Source organism: Macaca nemestrina, chromosome 11, assembly GCF_043159975.1.
Source record: "Macaca nemestrina isolate mMacNem1 chromosome 11, mMacNem.hap1, whole genome shotgun sequence".
In the NCBI taxonomy this organism is placed as follows: domain Eukaryota; kingdom Metazoa; phylum Chordata; class Mammalia; order Primates; family Cercopithecidae; genus Macaca; species Macaca nemestrina.
Genome location: NC_092135.1, coordinates 86,980,467 through 87,000,950, shown reverse-complemented (window position 1 = coordinate 87,000,950; position 20,484 = coordinate 86,980,467). Strand labels below are relative to the sequence as shown.

Sequence of the window (20,484 nt, the reverse complement as noted above, 5' to 3'; positions counted from 1 at the left end):
TTTCACATCCTAAAATACAGCCTAAATATATTTATCTATAGAAGTTATTGATAGTTCCAATTTTAATTTTCAAATTTGATTAATAACTCAATAATTCTATTTATTCTACTACACGTGATAAAAAACATAATTAAAAAAATAAATATCTTAAAGACCACTATAAATTAAACAGCTACCAAATTATACTGAATTTTATGAAAATTTACACATATTAACATATTCACATACATTCATTTAGAAATGGTTATATTATACTACTGATGCAAAGCAGACTCAACTGGAGAGAATTTTTAAAACCCATTTACTGTAACTAATTTGAGCAGATTGGACTAGCAAAATGTCCTGGTTCTTACAAATATCAATATATTTTTTTCAGGGTGATCCAGGAGTTCCAGGTTTCAAAGGAGAAGCTGGCCCAAAAGGGGAACCAGTAAGGTTTCATTGTTTTAATGATAAGAAGAACATAGTATTGTCTAGAAGTGTACAGCTCAAAATGCTCAGGGGTTTAAAATAATAATGAGAATTATAATAGCTTGAGATTAAAATATCTCATCGTTCCATATACTTTAAAATTTGTGACTGACTTCGTTAAAGGAGACTTCCAACTATAATTCACTGGTTGAATGGGTCTTTCTGGTAACTGTCCTTCTGTTTTTAACAGGGGCCACATGGTATTCAGGGTCCGATAGGCCCACCTGGTGAAGAAGGCAAAAGAGGTCCCAGAGGTGACCCAGGAACAGTTGGTCCTCCAGGGCCAGTGGGAGAAAGGGTAAATTTGAATAATACAACACATTCTTATAGTTGTGAGGGAATTATGTGAGTAAGTCTAAGAATAGTAAGGAAAACTAGAGGAGTTAAGAGAAATGCTTGCAGGTTCCTTGCACAGTTCAGTACAGTTATGTGCAAATAGAAAGATCCAACTGATGGCCAGGCGCAGTGGCTCATGCCTGTAATCCCAGCACTTTGGGAGGCTGAGGCGGGCAGATCACGAGGTCAGGAGATCAAGACCATCCTGGCTAACACGGTGAAACCCCGTCTCTACTAAAAATACAAAAAATGAGCCGGGCGTTGTGGCGGGCACCTGTAGACCCAGCTACTCGGGAGGCTGAGGCAGGAGAATAGCATGAACCCAGGGGGCGGAGCTGGCAGCGAGCCAAGATTGCGCCACTGCACTACAGCCTGGGCGACAGAGCAAGACTCTGTCTCAAAAAAAAAAAAAAAAAAAAAAAAAAAAAGAGACAACTGACTGATCATTATTCATTTATTCAACTAATATTGGTTATATCACTACTCTATGCCAATTTGAGCCATCTGTGCTTGGCATTGTCTCAGTGAACAAGAAGGTTATGATCCTAGTCCTCATGTGGAGACTAGTAAATAGTTGTTTATTTTAGTGGAGAGGTAAACAATAAACAAGTCAACGGGTAAATAAAAATGTATGTACACACTTTAAAAAGTGCCATACACACACTAAATAAAGGCATGACACGTTGGAGAGTAACTACACATGTATGTCAGTGTTGTAATGTTAGATTCAGTGGTTAGGAAACAGGATCCTCTGAGAAGATAGCATTTTATCTGAGACCTGAAGATGACTTTAAGCCAGTAGAAAACTTGGAAGAAAGAACATTCTTAGCAGAGGAAAAAGCAAATGCAAAGCTAGAAGGGCAGAAAGGACCTGGTGATTTTAAAGACTAGAAGAGGTAGCTGTGACTGGAGCATAGTGAGACAGGTCTGAAAAGAAGAACAATAATCTCACATTTATCTAGAGCTTTGGAGAATGCAAAGGGTTTCACAAAAATCTCATTAATGAATGTTATTGTTGACATTTTAATTGCTATAGATGGTACCTTTGCCTCTCATCTCTAGCTATGTTTCCTCTGTTTAATTTTACAATGAATCGTTAGAATATTTCCTTCCTTCCCTTTTTTTTTTTTTTTTTCTCTGACAGAGTCTTGCTCTGTTGCCCAGGCTGGAGTGCAGTGACACCATCTTGGCTCACTGCAACCTCTGCCTCCCAGGTTCAAGAAATTCTTGTGCCTCAGCCTCTTGAGTAGCTGGGATACAGGTACCTGCCACTATACCCAGCTAATTTTTATATTTTTAGTAGAGACAGGTTTTCACCATGTTGGCCAGGCTGGTCTTGAACTCCTGACCTCAGGTGATCTGCCTGTCTTGGCCTCCCAAAGTGCAGAATATTTCTTGATTTGAAGAATTATTTGGCTCAGTACTTATATATTCTTCAAAATTTTAAATTTTTTCCGTCGAGTCAGATTTTTCTCATGCATATCTGTAGCCATGTTGGCTTGATCATGGCTCCTAAAACTTTATAGTACTAAAAATAAAAATCATCTATTCATTACATATGCAAAAATATCAATGACAATTAAGAATCACATTTTGGTCATTTGTAGGGTGCTCCTGGCAATCGTGGTTTTCCAGGCTCTGATGGTTTACCTGGGCCAAAGGTGAGGTTGCCCTGTCAACGCTGATACTTACATGGGGGGTGCTCCAGAAGATGCCATTTTTCAGCACGGTGATCTAGCTATGGCCTGCATGGGCTCAGATCCAGAAAGGAGATGGATACAGATATCAGGCCTAACCCCAATTCTCTCTTGTGTAATTCCTGTATTAAGAGGCATAGGGGAGAAGGATGCTAGTTGGAGGAATTTGGTGACAAAATTTTGTATGTTATATTAGTTCCTTGATTTGGATGTTATATTAGTGCCTTGATTTGTAAAACAGTAATTTTACTTCAGCTTGCTTTTGTTTTTCTATACTCTTTTTCTTCATGCACCTGCTTTGCCTCGGTACAGGGTGCTCAAGGAGAACGGGGTCCTGTAGGTTCTTCAGGACCCAAAGGAAGCCAGGGAGATCCAGGACGTCCAGGCGAACCTGGGCTTCCAGGTGCTCGGGTAAGAATGTAGCAAGTGTTTGCTACATCAGTGGGGAAAAGTGCTCCTGGGCATGCATTGAAAGGGTTTTTGTTTGTTTGTTTTTAAATTTAGTTTGTTTTTACAGTTTAGAACATTTCTTTGTTTTTATGGTTTTGATCCAATTCATTATTTTAAAAAGTACTGATTTGTTATTTTTATCATATATAGAAAACACGGTAACTTATCCTCTCTCTTTCTCAAAGGAGTATGTATTAATAGCTTTATCACTTGGCATGAGAAAAAAATTCTGTTTGTCAAATTTTATAACTTTACTTGTTAGCAAGTAAAGAATTTATAAATATTTGTAAACATACTTTTATAGCAATATAGCAAGTAAAGTAATTTTGGCAGAGAAATTCTGACAAATTTTATTTTAACAATACATCACTTAAAAATTTACTTGATTTACGGAACTGTCATTCTATTCAGTTGACAAAAAAGCAACACTAGTTTTACTCTTAAGAATCTTTACTTCAGCTGCAGGTCAGCAACAAACTGATAGTTGCTTTTTTATTTTCAGGGTTTGACAGGAAATCCTGGTGTTCAAGGTCCTGAAGGAAAACTTGGGCCTTTGGTAAGTAATTTAAACAGAAGTCCACAACCACTAATATTTCTCAATAGACATGCAACTTAAATGATATTTATTTGTGGTTAATGCTTTTGATTATGTGGATGCTGGTCATATTGACATACTTAAAACACCTTCTGGAAGCATATTCTTCGGATGTTTCCAAGTTGACAAAAATGTAGATTAAATTTTACTAAGATAAATGTTTGAGATTGAAATTGCTTCCCTACCTGACATCAGTGAAAAAGTTAAAATGATACAGTTTTTAATACTGGTGAAATTTGTCTATTAGCAATATTCTCATTTTTGATATTCTTTTAATTTTATTTAAGAGATAAGTAGTATGAATTTTGACAACTTATATATTCTAAGATCTTCCCTTATCCTGCAATGCAAAATACAAGTCCTGAATTTTCATTACCACAAACCAGAGTAAATGAAAGAAGAAAGATTTCCCCTATTAATATGATTGTCAGGAGACATGATGAGGAAGCCTATGTCTAGAATAAGAATAAAATATCTCTTCTAGTTACTTAAAATACTTCAGTGTTTTTTTAAGAAACCCATTCAACCATCCTGATCCTTTAACATGAAAATTCAAGATAATTTAAAATTTATGTAACATCATAGTAAGCAAATGCAAGTGACACTTTGGATGATGGGATATTTAGAAAAACTTACATGAAACTTACATGACTCCTGTCAATTCCATAGGGTGCTCCAGGGGAAGATGGCCGTCCAGGTCCTCCAGGATCCATAGGAATCAGAGGGCAGCCTGGGAGCATGGGTCTTCCAGGCCCCAAAGGTAGCAGTGTGAGTACAGTGTATAATATGTTTGCCACCTCATCATGATCCTCATTTGGAGGAGGTATGTTTTTGACAAATTGATGGAATTTTACAAAAGTTTCATTTATTCTTCAGGGTGACCCTGGGAAACCTGGAGAAGCAGGAAATGCTGGAGTTCCTGGGCAGAGGGTAAATATACATTTTCTGCTAAAGAAAAATAATATAAGGACTATTTAAATTCTCATGGACTCACCTCACAAATATCTGTGTGTGATACTAGGGAGCTCCTGGAAAAGATGGTGAAGTTGGTCCTTCTGGTCCCGTGGGCCCGCCGGTATGTGATTTTGTGTGTGTGTGTGTGTGTGTGTGTGTGTGTGTGAGAGAGAATATAAACACATTGCATTTTTCAATGATGTTTATTCAAGACTTATGCATAAGTTTCAGGGAAAGTGAGTAAGAATGTATGGGAATGAAGAATTTCTGTTATACCTTCTCTTTTGATTTCTGTAATATAGTGTCTTCTGCCTTTTTAAATATAATGATTAATCTTTTTTCTTTCCTTTGTTTTTTTTTTTTTGAGACGGAGACTGGCTCTGTCCCCAGGCTGCAGTGCAGTGGCGCAATCTCGACTCACTGCAAGCTCCGCCTCCCGGGTTCAAGTCATTCTCCTGCCTCAGCCTCCCTAGTAGCTGGGACTACAGGTGCCTGCCACCACGCACGGCTAATTTTTTGTATTTTTAGTAGAGATGGGGTTTCACTGTGTTATCCAGGATGGTCTTGATTTCTTGACCTCGTGATCCACCCGCCTCCCAAAATGTTGGGATTACAAGCGTGAGCCACTGCACCTGGCCATGATTAATCTTCTTGCTTTAAACTTCTTTAAAAGTCTGACTGCAAAGGTTTTTATATGTCACAGTCAAAGAGTATATCAACTGAGGAAAATAGTGTGTAACAAATATTTTATAAAATATTTTATTTAAAATATTTAAATACTTAATTATCTACCTTCTCTCAATAATGCATCTCATAAAAATTTATTTAAGGCTGGGCATGGTGGCTGATGCCTGTAATCCCAGCACTTTGGGAGGCCAAGGTGGGTGGATTACCTGAGGCCAGGAGTTCAAGACCAGCCTGGCCAACATGGTGAAACCCCGTCTCTACTAAAAATACAAAAATTAGCCAGGCATGGTGGCATGTGCCTGTAATCCTAGCTACTCAGGAGGCTGAGGTGGGAGAATCACTTGAACTCGGGAGGCGGAGGTTGCAGTGAACTGAGATCACACCACTGCACTCCAGCCTGGGCGGCAGAGCAAGACTCCGTCTCAAAAAATAAAAAAAATTAAAAAAATTTAAAAATAAGGTGTTTTTTAGGAGGTAAAAGGAATAATATTCTTTGAGGTCTATTTTCATTTTGAGATTTTAAAATGAAGTGTTTATCAGAAGTATTTTGGCATATTTATTTGTTTTGGGGTGGGGCAGTTTAAATATCTTTCTAAAATGTTAGCTTTGCTTTCTTTAGTCATTCTGGTTTTGAAGTCTTGATAAATAATTCTTAAGACATTCAGAAATAACTATAATAAAAATATTTTGTTTTTAGATTAGATATACAAAAGTAATGGATTTTCCTATATTCAATCCAATTTTCCCATAAGTTTACAATTGGCTCCAGACATTTAAGTTTGGATCAAAAAATAAATACATGTTATCAGTCACTTCACTGGCTTTAGAAGATATTTTCTCACCTCCAGAGACTTCAAACAATACCATTTGCTTACTGTTAATACTAGTTTATTACCTGGCTAAAGAGAAGAACATGTGATTGGAAGAAATACAAAGAAATATCAGTACTACTAGTAGTTCACATAGAGAGGAAGCAGACAAAGATCTGGCTATATTCACATTTTTTTTTTCTCCTTCACAACTTAGGGTCTAGCTGGTGAAAGAGGAGAACAAGGACCTCCGGGACCCACAGGTTTTCAGGTATGCACTAATTCGGTTTTCCATTTCATCTTCCATTAACTAAAATGCTATTTTAAAAAAAGAAAAAAATATATGGTCAGAAGATTTGAAATTCTACAATTTTCAAAAAGTCATCCCTCTTTTAGTAGATAGGATAGACATTTGGATAAATCAAACATTTTTGTCCAGAGTAAAGGAATGGACTTCTAAAAAAACTAATCAAACCTGCAAATTATGAACAAAACAAATAAAAAATAACAAAAAAGTAATAAAAAGATTTCAGGAATAAAATGTTTCTGATATCTCAACAAAGTTTATTCAACCATTTTAAGGCTGATCTAATTTTATTGGCAAAGTGACTAGAATTTTTTATTGAACAAATTTTCATAATTTATCTACATATATCAGTACGTACATTATTTAATAGTAGGATGATCATAATTTGTAAAAAATACTTTCTGGACTGACTTTAAATAATATTCTTGCAGTCTGAAATATTGTTCACAGAGCCATAAAAACTCTACAAATATGAAAACCTCCTGTTACATTATCTCTTTTTTTGCTAAGTGTTGTGCAGATGAAAATACAATTTTATAAATTAACTAGCTGTTTATTTTGTTGGTAGTTTGTTTTTAATGCTTCTGAACAATATTTTTTGCTTAAAATGTCTGAACAATGTATTTTCCTTGAAAATATAGTCTTGGAGACTCCATGAATTGTAAAAGTTAAACTGTTAACACTGGTAGCCTATTGAACTTTCACAGATTGATTCACAATTTTATTTTCTTACTTTTGTTTTAGGGGCTTCCTGGTCCTCCAGGGCCTCCTGGAGAAGGTGGAAAGCCAGGTGATCAAGTAAGTGTTGAAATAATAATAATGGCAACACTATACATTGCTGGCTCAGTTATCACTTTTTATGCGTGAGGCTCTGTTGTGCTTTCCTTTACATACATTATCTCTTTGAGTTCTCAAAGCAGCCCTATGTACTAGATACTATCATTACCTCCATTTTATAGATGAGGAAAATGGGGCATACAGATGTTAGATAACTTTCCCAAAGTCACAAGGTTAATAGCTTTGAACCCAGGTCATCTGCTTCCCAAGATGTGTTCTTAACCACTTTATGTAAACAATTATGAACAAATACTAACAATTTTATTCTGTCATTTTCCTGGCACATAGATTTGTTTATTTTTCTTTGAGTGATTCATTTGTTCATTTAACCATTTAATAAATATTTGCTGAGCACTCTGTGTGCTTGGCTCTACAAAGCACTGGCCTGAACCAGCTGAACAAAATGGATTTGGACCTTGCTGTCCTTACAGTAAAGTAGGATTCAGAAACTATAAGACAATTACAATAATAGCATGCTCTAAATGCTATGATAGGGGAGGTACTATGTTTATGGAAACAAAAAAGATGCACCTGAATAAGACTTGGGGGGTTTAGGAAAGGTTTTCCAGACAAAGTAATATCTTGTATGAGATCTGAGGGATGAATGATGGTAAAGATGAAGGAGGGAAGATAGGAAAAACCTCCAGGAAATGAGACAAGCTTACAAATCAGAGTGGGTAATGTAATTTGGGGAAAATAGAAAGGGGACTGTGTAGGGGTGAATCAGGGACCTGATTATGGAGGGTTTTAATTTGATTCTAATTTGTTCTTCATCAGTAGTGTAATGGGAAGCTAATGAAGGGTTTTTAGGCCTGGCACAGTGGCTCACACCTGTAATCCCAGGACTTTGGGAGACTGGAGCAGGTGAATCACTTGGCGTCAGGAGTTCAAGACCAGCCTGGCCAACTGTCTCTACTAAAAGTACAAAAATTACCTGGGCATGGTGGCACATGCCTGTAATCCCAGCTACTTGGCAGGCTGAGGCAGGAGAATCACTTTAATCCAGGAGGTGGAAGGTGTGGTGAGCCGAGATCAAGCCATTGTACTCCAGCATGGGTGATAGAGTGAGACTCTGTCTCAAAAAACAAAACAAAACAAAAACAAAATTTAAAAAAAAAAGAAGGGCTTTTAAGGAAGGAGTAATATGATCAGATTTGGCTTTTAGGGAGATCAGGCCACAATGAGGACAGTCCATTTCGGAGAATAAGATTGGAGGCCTATTTGATAAAGTTATCATCTTTATCAAAGAAAGAAATTTCAAACTGACAAACTTTCTTTTATGTAAGAACAAACTGAAACTTTTAATGTAGACATGACTGCACTAGTTTGAACCCACAATACTAGTAGAGTGCTTTGTCCATATTATAGGCTCAAGAAAGATTTACTAAATTGAGTAGAATTGAATTGGTCCTATTTAAAAGATAACTCTTTAGCCCTTTTTGTATATCTTTTCTGTATTTAAGCTTTTTCATCTTCTATTAGTTAAAAAGAAAAAGACATTTAGATTTTGTTGCCTCTAAAAAACTAACGCTCTATCGTTGTGAAATAGTATTTTGCATATTCTCATTACCAAAAGTCAAACATTCAGGTATAGTACAAAGTTTTTTGGAAAAATGTTTTCATCTAAAACATGTCATATTCCCTCATTTATAAAAATATACGTACTTTTCTTTCTTTAAATTGTTGGCTTATGCAGCCTTCTAATGGCACATTAATAGAAAGTAGGTGTATGACCTGAAAAGTTTTCTGATAAATGCCTAAACTCAAAGCTCTTGTTCCATTAAAAAAAAAAAAAAATGTATTTATAGGGTGTTCCTGGAGATCCTGGAGCAGTTGGCCCATTAGGACCTAGAGTAAGTACTTTAATCTTCATGATTAATTTTGTTTCCCACTGGCTTCGGTTTTAAAAGGTATCTTTAAAAATCTTAAACTGGGATTTATTTAAACTGTAAATTCTTTGACTGGATAAAAATCAATTTTGTGAGAAATATTTTGTGCTATGAAGCTAGTATATCTTTACTTGAAGTTTATTTCTTATCGCTAAATTATAAAATTGAGATTTAGTAATGTCTCATTTCTAAATTTTTCACCAGTAGAAGCCATTTCTCAGAAACATTTTAAATTATTTTTAGATCAAGTATTGACATTATTTGACATCACAATTTTGTGCTAGGGAGAACGAGGAAATCCCGGGGAAAGAGGAGAACCTGGAATTACTGGACTCCCTGGTGAGAAGGGAATGGCTGGAGGACATGGTCCTGATGGCCCAAAAGTAAGTGTCATAGTGATCTCAGTGTTTTAAAATGCTTTAAAATTACTGCTCAATAAACACATGGTGGTGCAAGAATGCATTTGTCTTGTTTTAGAAAGATAATTTGATTGTATCATTTTCTTCTTCCACAAATATTTAATGAGCGCTTACTAGGCTTTTTCCTTGCAACTAAAGTGTGAGCTAAAAAGAAGACTCTCTTCTGTGATGGGGATTGTGGTTTAGTGCACATGGTAATAGATTTCCATATACAAACACATTCCTAATGTTTATGTACATTTTATTAGTGGCTTCTATGAATAAGTAGAGGAAAGAAATAGAAAATTGCGTAATTTATTAGGAGGCTTTTCTGATAATATGCTCCATTTTCCTTGTGTCAGGTTTCACAGTTCTGCTTACTACATATGTGAAAATATAGAACTTTTGAAATCTGAAAATGCAATGCATCATAAGGCAGAAGTGTGTGCCATTTAGTGACTGGTAGAAGATAATGTGGCCAACTTCAGTATAAACAATTGAAGTAGAATTTTTCATGATCGTGTGACATGAGACCCCTTATTGTTTTCAGGGTTTAGAGTGATTGATACGGTCTACTACAGTTTAGACACTATATTAGCCTAAAAACCAGGTTAATATCAAATATCAGTTTTTTATTAAAGAGAGAATGAAATATTTCTCAAATTGTAATGTCTTTCTTTCTTAGTATCTTCTATTATGTTGCCAACAGAGGGAAAAAAAGGCAACTCTATCTTTTTTATTTGAAATAGCGTTCAATTGCCTCTTAAGAGAAAAGTTAAAAATATAAACCAACAATCAAAAAAGAAAATCTGATTTTTTTAATTTCAAAAAAAAATCAACTCACTCAGAGAAACTTTCTCAGATGAAAAATATAAGCACTAAGTTGAACTACCTGAAATTGTTGACAGCTATTTTTGACCCACTAAAAAGCAATTTCATCAGTTTAATCTTAATATATTGGTATGGTCACTTAATGTTGGTTCATTTTAGGGCAGTCCAGGTCCATCTGGGACCCCTGGAGATACAGGCCCACCAGGTCTTCAAGGTATGCCAGGAGAAAGAGGAATTGCAGGAACTCCAGGCCCCAAGGGTGACAGAGTAAGTACTTTTTTTTTTTTTTTTTTTAGTTCGTTTATTCAGACTTTCTACTGAAAATGATTTCCTGAGGAGGCTTTTATTTCTACCATCCTGAGTCACTAGTCATTCATTTATTCATTCTTCTAATAAATATTTACTGAGAAAGTGCACAGTGTGAGGCACCATCCAAGGTTCAACTGGATACAACTAGGAAAATTACAAATAGCCTTCGCTCTCATGAAACTTACACACAAGTGTGGGAAAGAGACAATTAAATGAATCAATTGTATTTTGTGTGTTTTTCCAGGGTGGCATAGGAGAAAAAGGTGCTGAAGGCACAGCTGGAAATGATGGTGCGAGAGTAAGTAAAAACATTCCTTTTCTAGCTGGGCTAGGAACCAACATTACAGTATCATAGGAGTTTGCCAGAACTTTCCAAAATAAAGTCAATCATGTTTCCTTGGTAGTCAGGAGTTGGAGAATAATGGCATGTGAGATCTGCTGTGATTCAACCGTGGGTTATTCATTTTGCTTGCCCTGAATTAAATGAAACTTAAATAAAAACATATTTATTGTGCCTATGAGATAAGTGCCTTAAGGGAGTGGGGGCCCTCTTTATCTTTCTCTATCATCTTTTTATTTCATACACAAGGTTTATTTCTTTTAAAATGCTAATCTAGTGAGGGGGCCAATACCTTGTTCCAGCATAGACAAGTAGAGCTTTGTGGAGTCACCAAAGTTATGATAAATGTTTCTCAGTATATTGGATGTTGGGGTGAGAAATTTACTGCACAGTGAATTATCATTAATGTTACCATTAATAAAGAGTTTGAATAAGCAGAACGTCAAGAAGGATGGTTGAACTCAAAGCATTGTTTAATGTCATGTCAGAAATTGGCATTTAACAAGCATTAGGTCTTTGAAATTAGAATGCATTTACAATTCCAAGGACAGTCAGACTCAAAGGACAATAATATTTTCAGACATAAATGATTCCTTCATGTAAGAGTGGCTAGTCACAATGGCTTAAACATCCATCATTTTTTGGAATAGTGCCTGATACTTGACTAATGGTTTCTGTTTCAGTATGACATGGTTTGCTGTTAGTTGTCATGTGTGCCCTGGCAATAGCAGTTGTAACATAATAAAAGAGAACTGCTATTTGATTCTACACATTGAGTCATTGTTAATACATTGGTTATAATAGCTTTAGATTAAGGAAATATAGTGAAATGTAGAAAATTTTCATCTTAAGGGTAATTAGTCCTTTTTATGCAAATTTAATTAAGGATGCACCACTTTTTTTAACAAATTATGCACAAAAGATATACCTTCCCTTTTAGTTAAATCTAATATTTAATTTAATATTTCAAAAATAGTCAAGTAAATCTGGTATATGTTTAATACTTTACATCATGAATGTCCTGGAATGCATAAGTAGTCCAGTACTATTTATAGGAAGAATGCATTGGCAGTTTGTTTTAAAGGAAAATCCAAAATACATATCTATTGTGCCTATGAACTAACTTTGAAATTGCAATGTGATAGGATCAGGAAGTAAGCAATGACTGCTTTATTTTTAATGAGGACACTACATTGTTTTAGGAAAGAAGCAGAGCAGAGCACTTACTGTAATCTAATAGTAGGGAAAAAATGAATAACATGTTTTCTCTGTATAAAATATCTATAAACATAAGTAATGAAGTGATATTTATATTTCATCAAATCCTTTAAAGAAGTATATTACATAAATTATTGGAATGATATCATTCCATTTTAGATCCAGAGACTATAAGAACACAGATTTCTTACGTTCTTGTCAAAAGCGTAAAATTAAAGTCATTTTTGTTCCTTAAGTTTCTTCAGTTATACATACAGAAATTAAACGATGAAAGAATATTTGGGTTGCATATGAAGAGGCAATACACAGTTATAAAATAGAGAACTTGTTTTAGAGAGGACTCCAACATTCCCGCAGTTTCAAGATTGTGATTACGCCTCAAGAAGACTCAGGTTGTGTCCCCATGTGTTAGCTGTACTATCCTTTAAGTGTTAGCTCTCCTATGCCCATAAATCTCAAAGCAGCTGAGGTTTTGGGCTGTAAATTTTAGCCACTTTTCCTTTGCATCTCAAAAGAATGAAGAAAACTGATTGGGCGCTGTGGCTCACGCCTGTAATCCCAACACTTTGGGAGGCTGAGGCGGGCGGGTCACGAGGTCAGGAGATCAAGACCATCCTGGCTACGGTGAAACCCCGTCTCCACTAAAAATACAAAAAATTAGCTGGGCGTGGTGGCGGGCGCCTCTAGTCCCAGCTGCTCCGGAGGCTGAGGCAGGAGAATGGCCGGAAGCCGGAAGGCGGAGCTTGCAATGAGCCGAGATGGCGCCACTGCACTCCAGCTTGGGCGACAGAGCGAGACGCCGTCTCAAAAAAAAAAAAAAAAAAAAAGAATGAAAAAAACTAAGCCAGGGATAGTGGGGACAGTGGCTTGTGCCTGTAGTCCCAGTTACTCTGGAGTCTGAAATGGGAGGATCTCTGGAGTCCAGGGCAAGAGTTCAAAGATGCATGTGTTGTGATCACATCGGTGAATAGCTACTGCACTCCAATCTGGGCCACATAGAGTGGAGATCCTGTGCCTAATAATAATAATAATAAAAGAAAAAACCTAAAATGTCTTAACACAATTTCAATTTTAAAAAATAAAAAAAGTGATATTTTGCTATTATAATTTGAGAATATAATATATGCAAAAGAAGGAAAGCCTCTTTTCAATTTGTGGTCAAAATGTCCGAATAGATATTAGCAAAGCTAATTATGCTAAGAAATAGAAGCATTTTTGTAGCTTAGCATTAATTTAGTGCTAATGCCTGAAAACAGTTTTAGGAATGCATTAGTTAAGTTGCATGAAAGAGATTAAAACACTGTGTGGCGAAAATATGGTGGAAATAGTATTAAACTAGACAGAAAAATCTTGAAAATATATAGATTATATCTTTTATTATAGATAATGATTTACAAAAACAGCCAAATTATAACAAAATAGTCCTTTTTGTTTTGTTTATTTGCTTAAGCATGAAGATTTCTGTGCATTTTTTACCTCAGTATGCCTATGTTCTGTTAATTGACAGGGTCTTCCAGGTCCTTTGGGCCCTCCAGGTCCTGCAGGTCCTACTGGAGAAAAGGTAAGTCACAAGTTGTTAGTTTGTACACTCAAAATTCTGAGTCCTGAATAGCTGGCTCTTTCATAAATCTTTTCATTTTATAACATATGGTATCTGAGCAAGATCATTTCAGAGTTCTTTTCCGCTGTCTCCCCCTACACAGTGACCAATATCCTAAAATTATATTATATTTAGCCACTGTTTTGGACAGTAACCATCTAAAATCTGCTTTCTAGGGTGAACCTGGTCCTCGAGGTTTAGTTGGCCCTCCTGGCTCCCGGGGCAATCCTGTAAGTGACAGTACTTGGTGTTCTTTAGTGTGAGATTGAGCAATACAACAATTCATCATTTGTTCTGCTATTTATATAAAATGATGCTTACTGGTTTTAGGTTATTTATAACTTCCTGGTTTTTAGCTTTTGCTTTTCTAATTAAACTTAAAAATTATCTGCTATGCAATCTGTTAAGTGTAGTTAGGCAGTTTGTTTACTAAATAATTTGGAGGCTCCTTTGAGACTTCTGACCTTGGGAATTTTGTTCTATGACCTATATCTTTATATAATCCTTAAGGTCCTTCCTTAAGCAATATGTGTAATTTTTCTATATTTACATGTCTAACTATCAAATTTATATAATCATATTTTAAAATACTGTTCCTGTTTAGAATAATGTGTGAAAGCTACAGTAATCTTTGACTCCTTCTAGGGTTCTCGAGGTGAAAATGGCCCAACTGGAGCTGTTGGTTTTGCCGGACCCCAGGTATAATTTTCAAATATCCCTAATTTACAAATAAACACTTATCTTGTTATAATAAGTTTAATGATCATTGTCATATGTTTTGAAGTCATATTAATTCTGGACAGTTTATAGCTTTCTAGACAATATTCTCATTTTCAATACATTTTTTATAGATTGGCACAAAACTTGAGTTTGTGCTAGTTGAGCTTCTATAATTATTTGTTACAATAAAAATACAGTGGGATAGCTTATTTTTTATGCTGTCTTGAAAGATCTCATCAGAGTACTTTTTTTCCTTTACTATGCTTTAATACTGATTACAAAGCACTGTTTCACAATATATGATTAATTGATACATTAGTAATAATTACTCTAATTTGTCTATTAGTCTTATAATCAATTGCTTGTTTGTATGATTTCATATAGGGTCCTGATGGACAGCCTGGAGTAAAAGGTGAACCTGGAGAGCCAGGACAGAAGGGAGATGCTGGTTCTCCTGGACCACAAGGGTTAGCAGGATCTCCTGGCCCTCATGTAAGTTAACAAGAAAAAGGCATAACTTGAGTCAAGTGTCCCATGTTTGGAGTGTACATTCAGCCTCTTTTGCTTCACTACAGTGCTCTTTTGTTTGTTTCTATTTAGGGTCCTAATGGTGTTCCTGGACTAAAAGGTGGTCGAGGAACCCAAGGTCCGCCTGTAAGTTTCTTTGATGCTCTGTGAAGTATGCACAGTTAATTCTAGTTTTCTAGTGCTTCCTGGTCATGTAAAAGATCATTTCCATCTGAGGCTGAAATAGCAAATTATTACCTGTATCAAATGTACTATAGTTCAAAGGGCACTTAACTCATGGAGATTTGGGTTACAATCAAATTTGTAATCTTGGAGACCCAGGTGCCTCACCTGTAATGTAAGTAACATATTACCTATATAAAAGAGTAAATAAATAATGTGAAAGCACTTTAATTCAATTATATAAAATATCAATGCGATTCTAGTACTACTTGCAGGGAAAAAGGAAAATAGTACCCTTCCTACCAGTTAATCTAGATTAATTCCCCAAAATATGGGATTCATACGAAGAAAAAAAATTATTGCTTACAACATGAAAGGAAATCTAAAGGTTTCAGTCTTCCTGTGAAAAAAATCTCAGGATAATACATGTAACTAATTTATGTTACCTTAGAAATTGCTTATATGATATTCTGGTTCTAGGGTGCTACAGGATTTCCTGGTTCTGCTGGCAGAGTTGGACCTCCAGGCCCTGCTGTAAGTCAACTTAGTGAGTCAAGTCACTGATAGTGAAATAATTACACACACACATATACATTTGAGTTATATTTATTATTTTATTTAATTTCTTAATGGTACATTTTCTTATTTAACAACTCTTATTCCAGTAATGCATACTGGCATTTCAGCAAAGCAAATCATCCTTAATAATATAGTATTTCTTGGAGGAGCTAATTTGCAAGTTCTTTTTAGCCCCATTGTTTTATTATTATTCCATTTAAATACTGAATACTTATAGTATTGTGTGCTAATAATCATTTTCTTCAGTTAAGATGCAACTATGGAACTTTCTTTAATAAATGTCATTCATTAGATCAAATCATAAGAATAAATAATTATCACAGAATAAAGTATTATATATTCATCATTGGAGTGGAGCCTTAAATAAGTTTGAAAATTCAAGTGAGTAGCACCGCTCTTTAAAAATTATTCAAAGGGAATTGACTGCAAATGATATTTAGTTTTCCCCCTGGGGAATGAATCTACAGCTGTGTTTTCTTTTGTTTTGTTTTGTTTAAATCCTATTGAAAAACTGATTATCTAACAGTCACAATGAACCCGTGAGGCTTGAACATCTGCATCTGAGGCAGACAATGTTACATCAGTCACTGTTACTTGGCTTCCATTTTGCCCTCCTGGGTGTTTCTTTCTTTGTTATACTAGGGAGCTCCAGGACCTGCAGGGCCCCTAGGAGAACCTGGGAAGGAGGGACCTCCAGGTCTTCGTGGGGACCCTGGCTCTCATGGGCGTGTGGGAGATCGAGGACCTGCTGGCCCCCCTGGTGGCCCAGGAGACAAAGGGGACCCAGGAGAAGACGGGCAACCTGTAAGTTTGGTGTATTTGTTCCAGACCACCTTCAACTGAAATACTTACAAATAGAAACCTGTAATGATCAGTGCCGCAAAAATGCTTAAATATTGTGCTGGGCACATTCCTAAATTTTTAAAGTGCATTGTGCCCTATAGATTTTCATTTACAATTCTCTGATTTAGGAAAAATGTGTATATATATAGATTTTAAAAATAGCAGTAATAGATATGGTATCTAAAAACTAAACCAAAAAATTATTAGTTAAATGTTCATTATGTATGAATAACTTTAAAAATATATGTATATTATATTTTATATGCAAATGCCTTTAAATATTGTGTTTAGATAACTATTTTTTCTTTATTGTTAAACTTTCTTTTTGTCTTTTTATAAAGAAGAAAAAATATTTCTCTGAAGTTACCTCTTTTATTGAGTCAGTATTCACATTAATCTTCAGCTTCTTTCCAACTGATGAGCTGTTTTTACCTTTAAATAATGTTAGAGGTTCTGTGTGGATGACAATTTATAACTACTCATATGTAGTATGATTTTGAGAAACAGAGAACTTCTTTTTCATACTGAAAAACCCGTAAAGCTGCACCCAACTTATTGTAAATTCCTTGGGTACAATTTTACCCTGGATAGTTTCTGATTTTAGTTTGTCCTCAACATTAGGGTCCAGATGGCCCCCCTGGTCCAGCTGGAACGACTGGGCAGAGAGGAATTGTTGGCATGCCTGGGCAACGTGGAGAGAGAGGCATGCCCGGCCTACCAGGCCCAGCGGTGAGTAACTGCTTCAGTCAATGTTTTACCTCATATGTGCAATACAAATTGTTTAGAGAATTTATTTTATTTTATTTTTTTGCTTGATGAATAGATTTAAACAGTATTGTAGGGACATTAATTTTTGAGTATCTTAAAAATCTTTTGATCTTAAATGTCAAATTCTTAACTACCTTAAGTAGTTAAGAATTTAAAAACAAAAGTCTTTGGAAATATATATTTGTTTAACCCTGAGACTAGAAAAGCAGGCAAATAAGGATATGGATTTTTGGTGACCTTTAAATCCTTCTTCAAAGATTAAAAAGATCCCCTGGAGCTAGAGGAGGGGAATAATCTCCTGGTGAGTAGGTAGTGTCTTTTTAAGTAAACATGCTTAACAAAAACACCATATTTCACAGTAAACCATCAAAGGGAAGACATAGTTGAGCTAAAGTAATATTTGAGTTGAATGTGGAGGGAATGCTGAAGAAGGATCTGAAGGTAATCTCTGTTCCCTGGAGGGTACTTTAGGATTTTATATTCCCTGGAGTATGGATAAAACTTTGATTCAAAGTTAGCTTTGAAGAGACTAAATTTTATTGCTAAAAGATTGCAGTGCTTGAAAAAAATTAATAATGTTTTCGTATGGAATGTAGACCGAGAGATGTATGGGATCTTGGAACTGAGAGACGTGGGTAGAAATATGAAACCAACAAAGTAGGAGCTAAGGGATGTCTTATTGTTATCAGAAGTGAGCCAAAGCTGTGAAAGTAAGATCTCTCAAGAGTGAGATCAAAGTATCAGAATATAGAAATAAAATGAACAGACAAAGCGGAGTGGGGAAAAAGGATGAGAGTGATTCAAATTCCAGAAGGGCAGCCAGAATCAACTATGGTACACATGATTAGAACCCAAAATGTACACCTGTGCTGGTGGCAACGGATGGTTGGTTTTGGGTCCCTTCGATATGTCAAGAGGAGTCTCACAGGACGTGGGCGTGCCTCTAAGAAAGCATTATGATTACATGGGTGTTGTAAGATAACGCAAAATTATTGTTATAGAAGGAGCCCAGAGGCACCATTTTGAAAACTTAGCCTTTATGGGAACTAGCCTTCTTCCATTTCTTCACAAGTGTTTGACATTTATACTTCTATTTCAGGGAACACCAGGAAAAGTAGGACCAACTGGTGCAACAGGAGATAAAGGTCCACCTGGACCTGTGGGACCCCCGGGCTCCAATGGTCCTGTAGGGGAACCTGGACCAGAAGTGAGTACTACAGTGAAAATAACTCTTCTGTTGTTATCTGGTGTCATGGGAACAATTTTTTCATTTAGCAATTGATTTAGAATTTGATTGCGTATTTGACCTTATGAAAGTTTCTTAGTAATATTATTTGATGTACTGTACTTCCCTAGAGAGTTGGCTAAGTAATGACATAAAGAAAAGATAACAGGATCAGTGTCTTTGCACTGACCTTCATCTAGTCTGGAGCTAAGTATTTTAGTTCATTTAAGCTGTTGCCAAACTGTTTTGAAGGTAAAAAGACACATCCATTCATCTTTCCCCTTGTTGTTATTTCATTTTGTAATGGCATATTTATCAAAATTGCCAAGTTTTTTGGTGATAGGATTAATATAGCTATTCCAGCTTGTAAAAAGGGCAAAGTTAGTAGAGATCATTTTACTTAAATATCACTATAAAGTAACGTAATGGATATTATGTTCCTTTAGGCACTTTTGGGAGGAAATCAGTGTTTGATAGGCAATTTGAGAAGTTAAAGATTGGAATATCCTCTGTTCAGCGTTTTAAGTAGTGAATCATCAAACAGCTAATGTAACATTTTATTGAAAGAATCAATAGCTTTTGGAACAATTTTTGATCAAATAGTAAAGACATGTTTATGAAAAATATCACAATAAAATAGAAAAGGAAGACTATATATTTCTTAAAGTAGTTTAATATCATTGAAACACAGTTATTTTATTTCAAAACTTTAAGGATATTATTTGAATAATCTTAAGAAGCAAATGTAAGAAAAACCTTTCATTGGTAATGCAAGCAAAACATAAAGTGGCAAGAATGTAATTGCTGTCAATTTCAAAATACTTGTAGATTTTTCACTTTTCAAAAGAAGAAATATAAATGAAGAATGTGGATTAAGTAAGAATGTGTTAATTTTGCAGTAATTCAAAATAATGAAAAAGAGGTAGAAACCTTTCTTCTGCTGACATTTGCATAAATGCTAATTTACAGTTTATAAAACAGAGGTGTAAAACATTCTGTCATTTTTCTGACAATTGGAATGAAGATTTTTTTCATTACTCAGTTAAGTAGTTTTTCAAATCATTATTCTTTATAGGGTCCAGCTGGCAATGATGGTACCCCAGGACGAGATGGTGCCGTTGGAGAACGTGTAAGAGCCATTTCACTTATTATAAAATCTAAAGTCATGCCAATCTGAAATCTTTTTAATTTACACTAAAAACTATCATTTTTCCTGATAGTTCCAATGCACCTCTGATTTTTCTGAATAACAACTGTTTCTGTAAGGCCATGTTTTTTAAATATTGTAAATGAAATGATATTGAATATATAACAAATTAAGATGGTATTTTTTCAGAGCAGAAAGATAAAATTGATTCCATCTTTGGTTCAACATAAAGGCTTTGGATGAGGATATATATGAAGTGTTCCAACTTTTAAACTCATTAACAAAAGTATGAAAGCCAAAATAGTGCTGTGTAATGTCTAAATTTTTCCACTCACCATCTAAAGCGAATGCCCTATGAGAATATAAGCCATGTGGCTTTTTAAACACTGTATATTCCATGATGTGTTTTAAATTAGAATGTGCTGAACTGAACATGTCCTCAACTTTCTCTGAAGCCCCAGTCCCTTCTGGCAGTTGCACAATTGTCTCAGGCTGCTGAGATCAGTCACTGAAGGCAAAATCACTCCCCACTCCAAAGTCTGCTATGATGTAATGAAAGCTCATCATGTAGCAGAATGGGCTTTGGAGCCAGTCAGACTTGATTTGGAATATTGTTTCCCTAAGTAATTAGCTATGTAATCTTAAGCAGATTTTCTGAACCTCCGTTTTCAAATGCTTTAAATATAATTAATACATATGCCATTGGGCATTTGTATATTAAAAGACATGTTTAAAGACTCCAGTAGAGGATAGACACTCAACCTCATGTTGAAAAAAAGGGGAA

General features: G+C 35.4%; 1 protein-coding gene across 4 annotated transcripts in view; it reads left to right on the top strand.

Moving 5' to 3' along the window:
• Positions 1 to 20,484, top strand: part of LOC105468235 (collagen type V alpha 2 chain) — a 274,423-nt gene that overhangs the window by 238,746 nt on the left and 15,193 nt on the right. For all 4 annotated transcript variants that reach the window (XM_011718336.2, XM_071073054.1, XM_071073052.1 and 1 more), the window contains 24 exons: positions 377 to 430; positions 662 to 769; positions 2,415 to 2,468; positions 2,817 to 2,915; positions 3,457 to 3,510; positions 4,219 to 4,317; positions 4,426 to 4,479; positions 4,571 to 4,624; positions 6,217 to 6,270; positions 7,051 to 7,104; positions 8,952 to 8,996; positions 9,317 to 9,415; positions 10,421 to 10,528; positions 10,815 to 10,868; positions 13,636 to 13,689; positions 13,905 to 13,958; positions 14,374 to 14,427; positions 14,833 to 14,940; positions 15,049 to 15,102; positions 15,619 to 15,672; positions 16,360 to 16,521; positions 17,182 to 17,289; positions 18,428 to 18,535; positions 19,629 to 19,682. In XM_011718336.2, the coding sequence (XP_011716638.2) occupies positions 377 to 430; positions 662 to 769; positions 2,415 to 2,468; positions 2,817 to 2,915; positions 3,457 to 3,510; positions 4,219 to 4,317; positions 4,426 to 4,479; positions 4,571 to 4,624; positions 6,217 to 6,270; positions 7,051 to 7,104; positions 8,952 to 8,996; positions 9,317 to 9,415; positions 10,421 to 10,528; positions 10,815 to 10,868; positions 13,636 to 13,689; positions 13,905 to 13,958; positions 14,374 to 14,427; positions 14,833 to 14,940; positions 15,049 to 15,102; positions 15,619 to 15,672; positions 16,360 to 16,521; positions 17,182 to 17,289; positions 18,428 to 18,535; positions 19,629 to 19,682 (1,800 nt within the window). The remainder of the gene's footprint in view (positions 1 to 376; positions 431 to 661; positions 770 to 2,414; positions 2,469 to 2,816; positions 2,916 to 3,456; positions 3,511 to 4,218; positions 4,318 to 4,425; positions 4,480 to 4,570; positions 4,625 to 6,216; positions 6,271 to 7,050; positions 7,105 to 8,951; positions 8,997 to 9,316; positions 9,416 to 10,420; positions 10,529 to 10,814; positions 10,869 to 13,635; positions 13,690 to 13,904; positions 13,959 to 14,373; positions 14,428 to 14,832; positions 14,941 to 15,048; positions 15,103 to 15,618; positions 15,673 to 16,359; positions 16,522 to 17,181; positions 17,290 to 18,427; positions 18,536 to 19,628; positions 19,683 to 20,484) is intronic.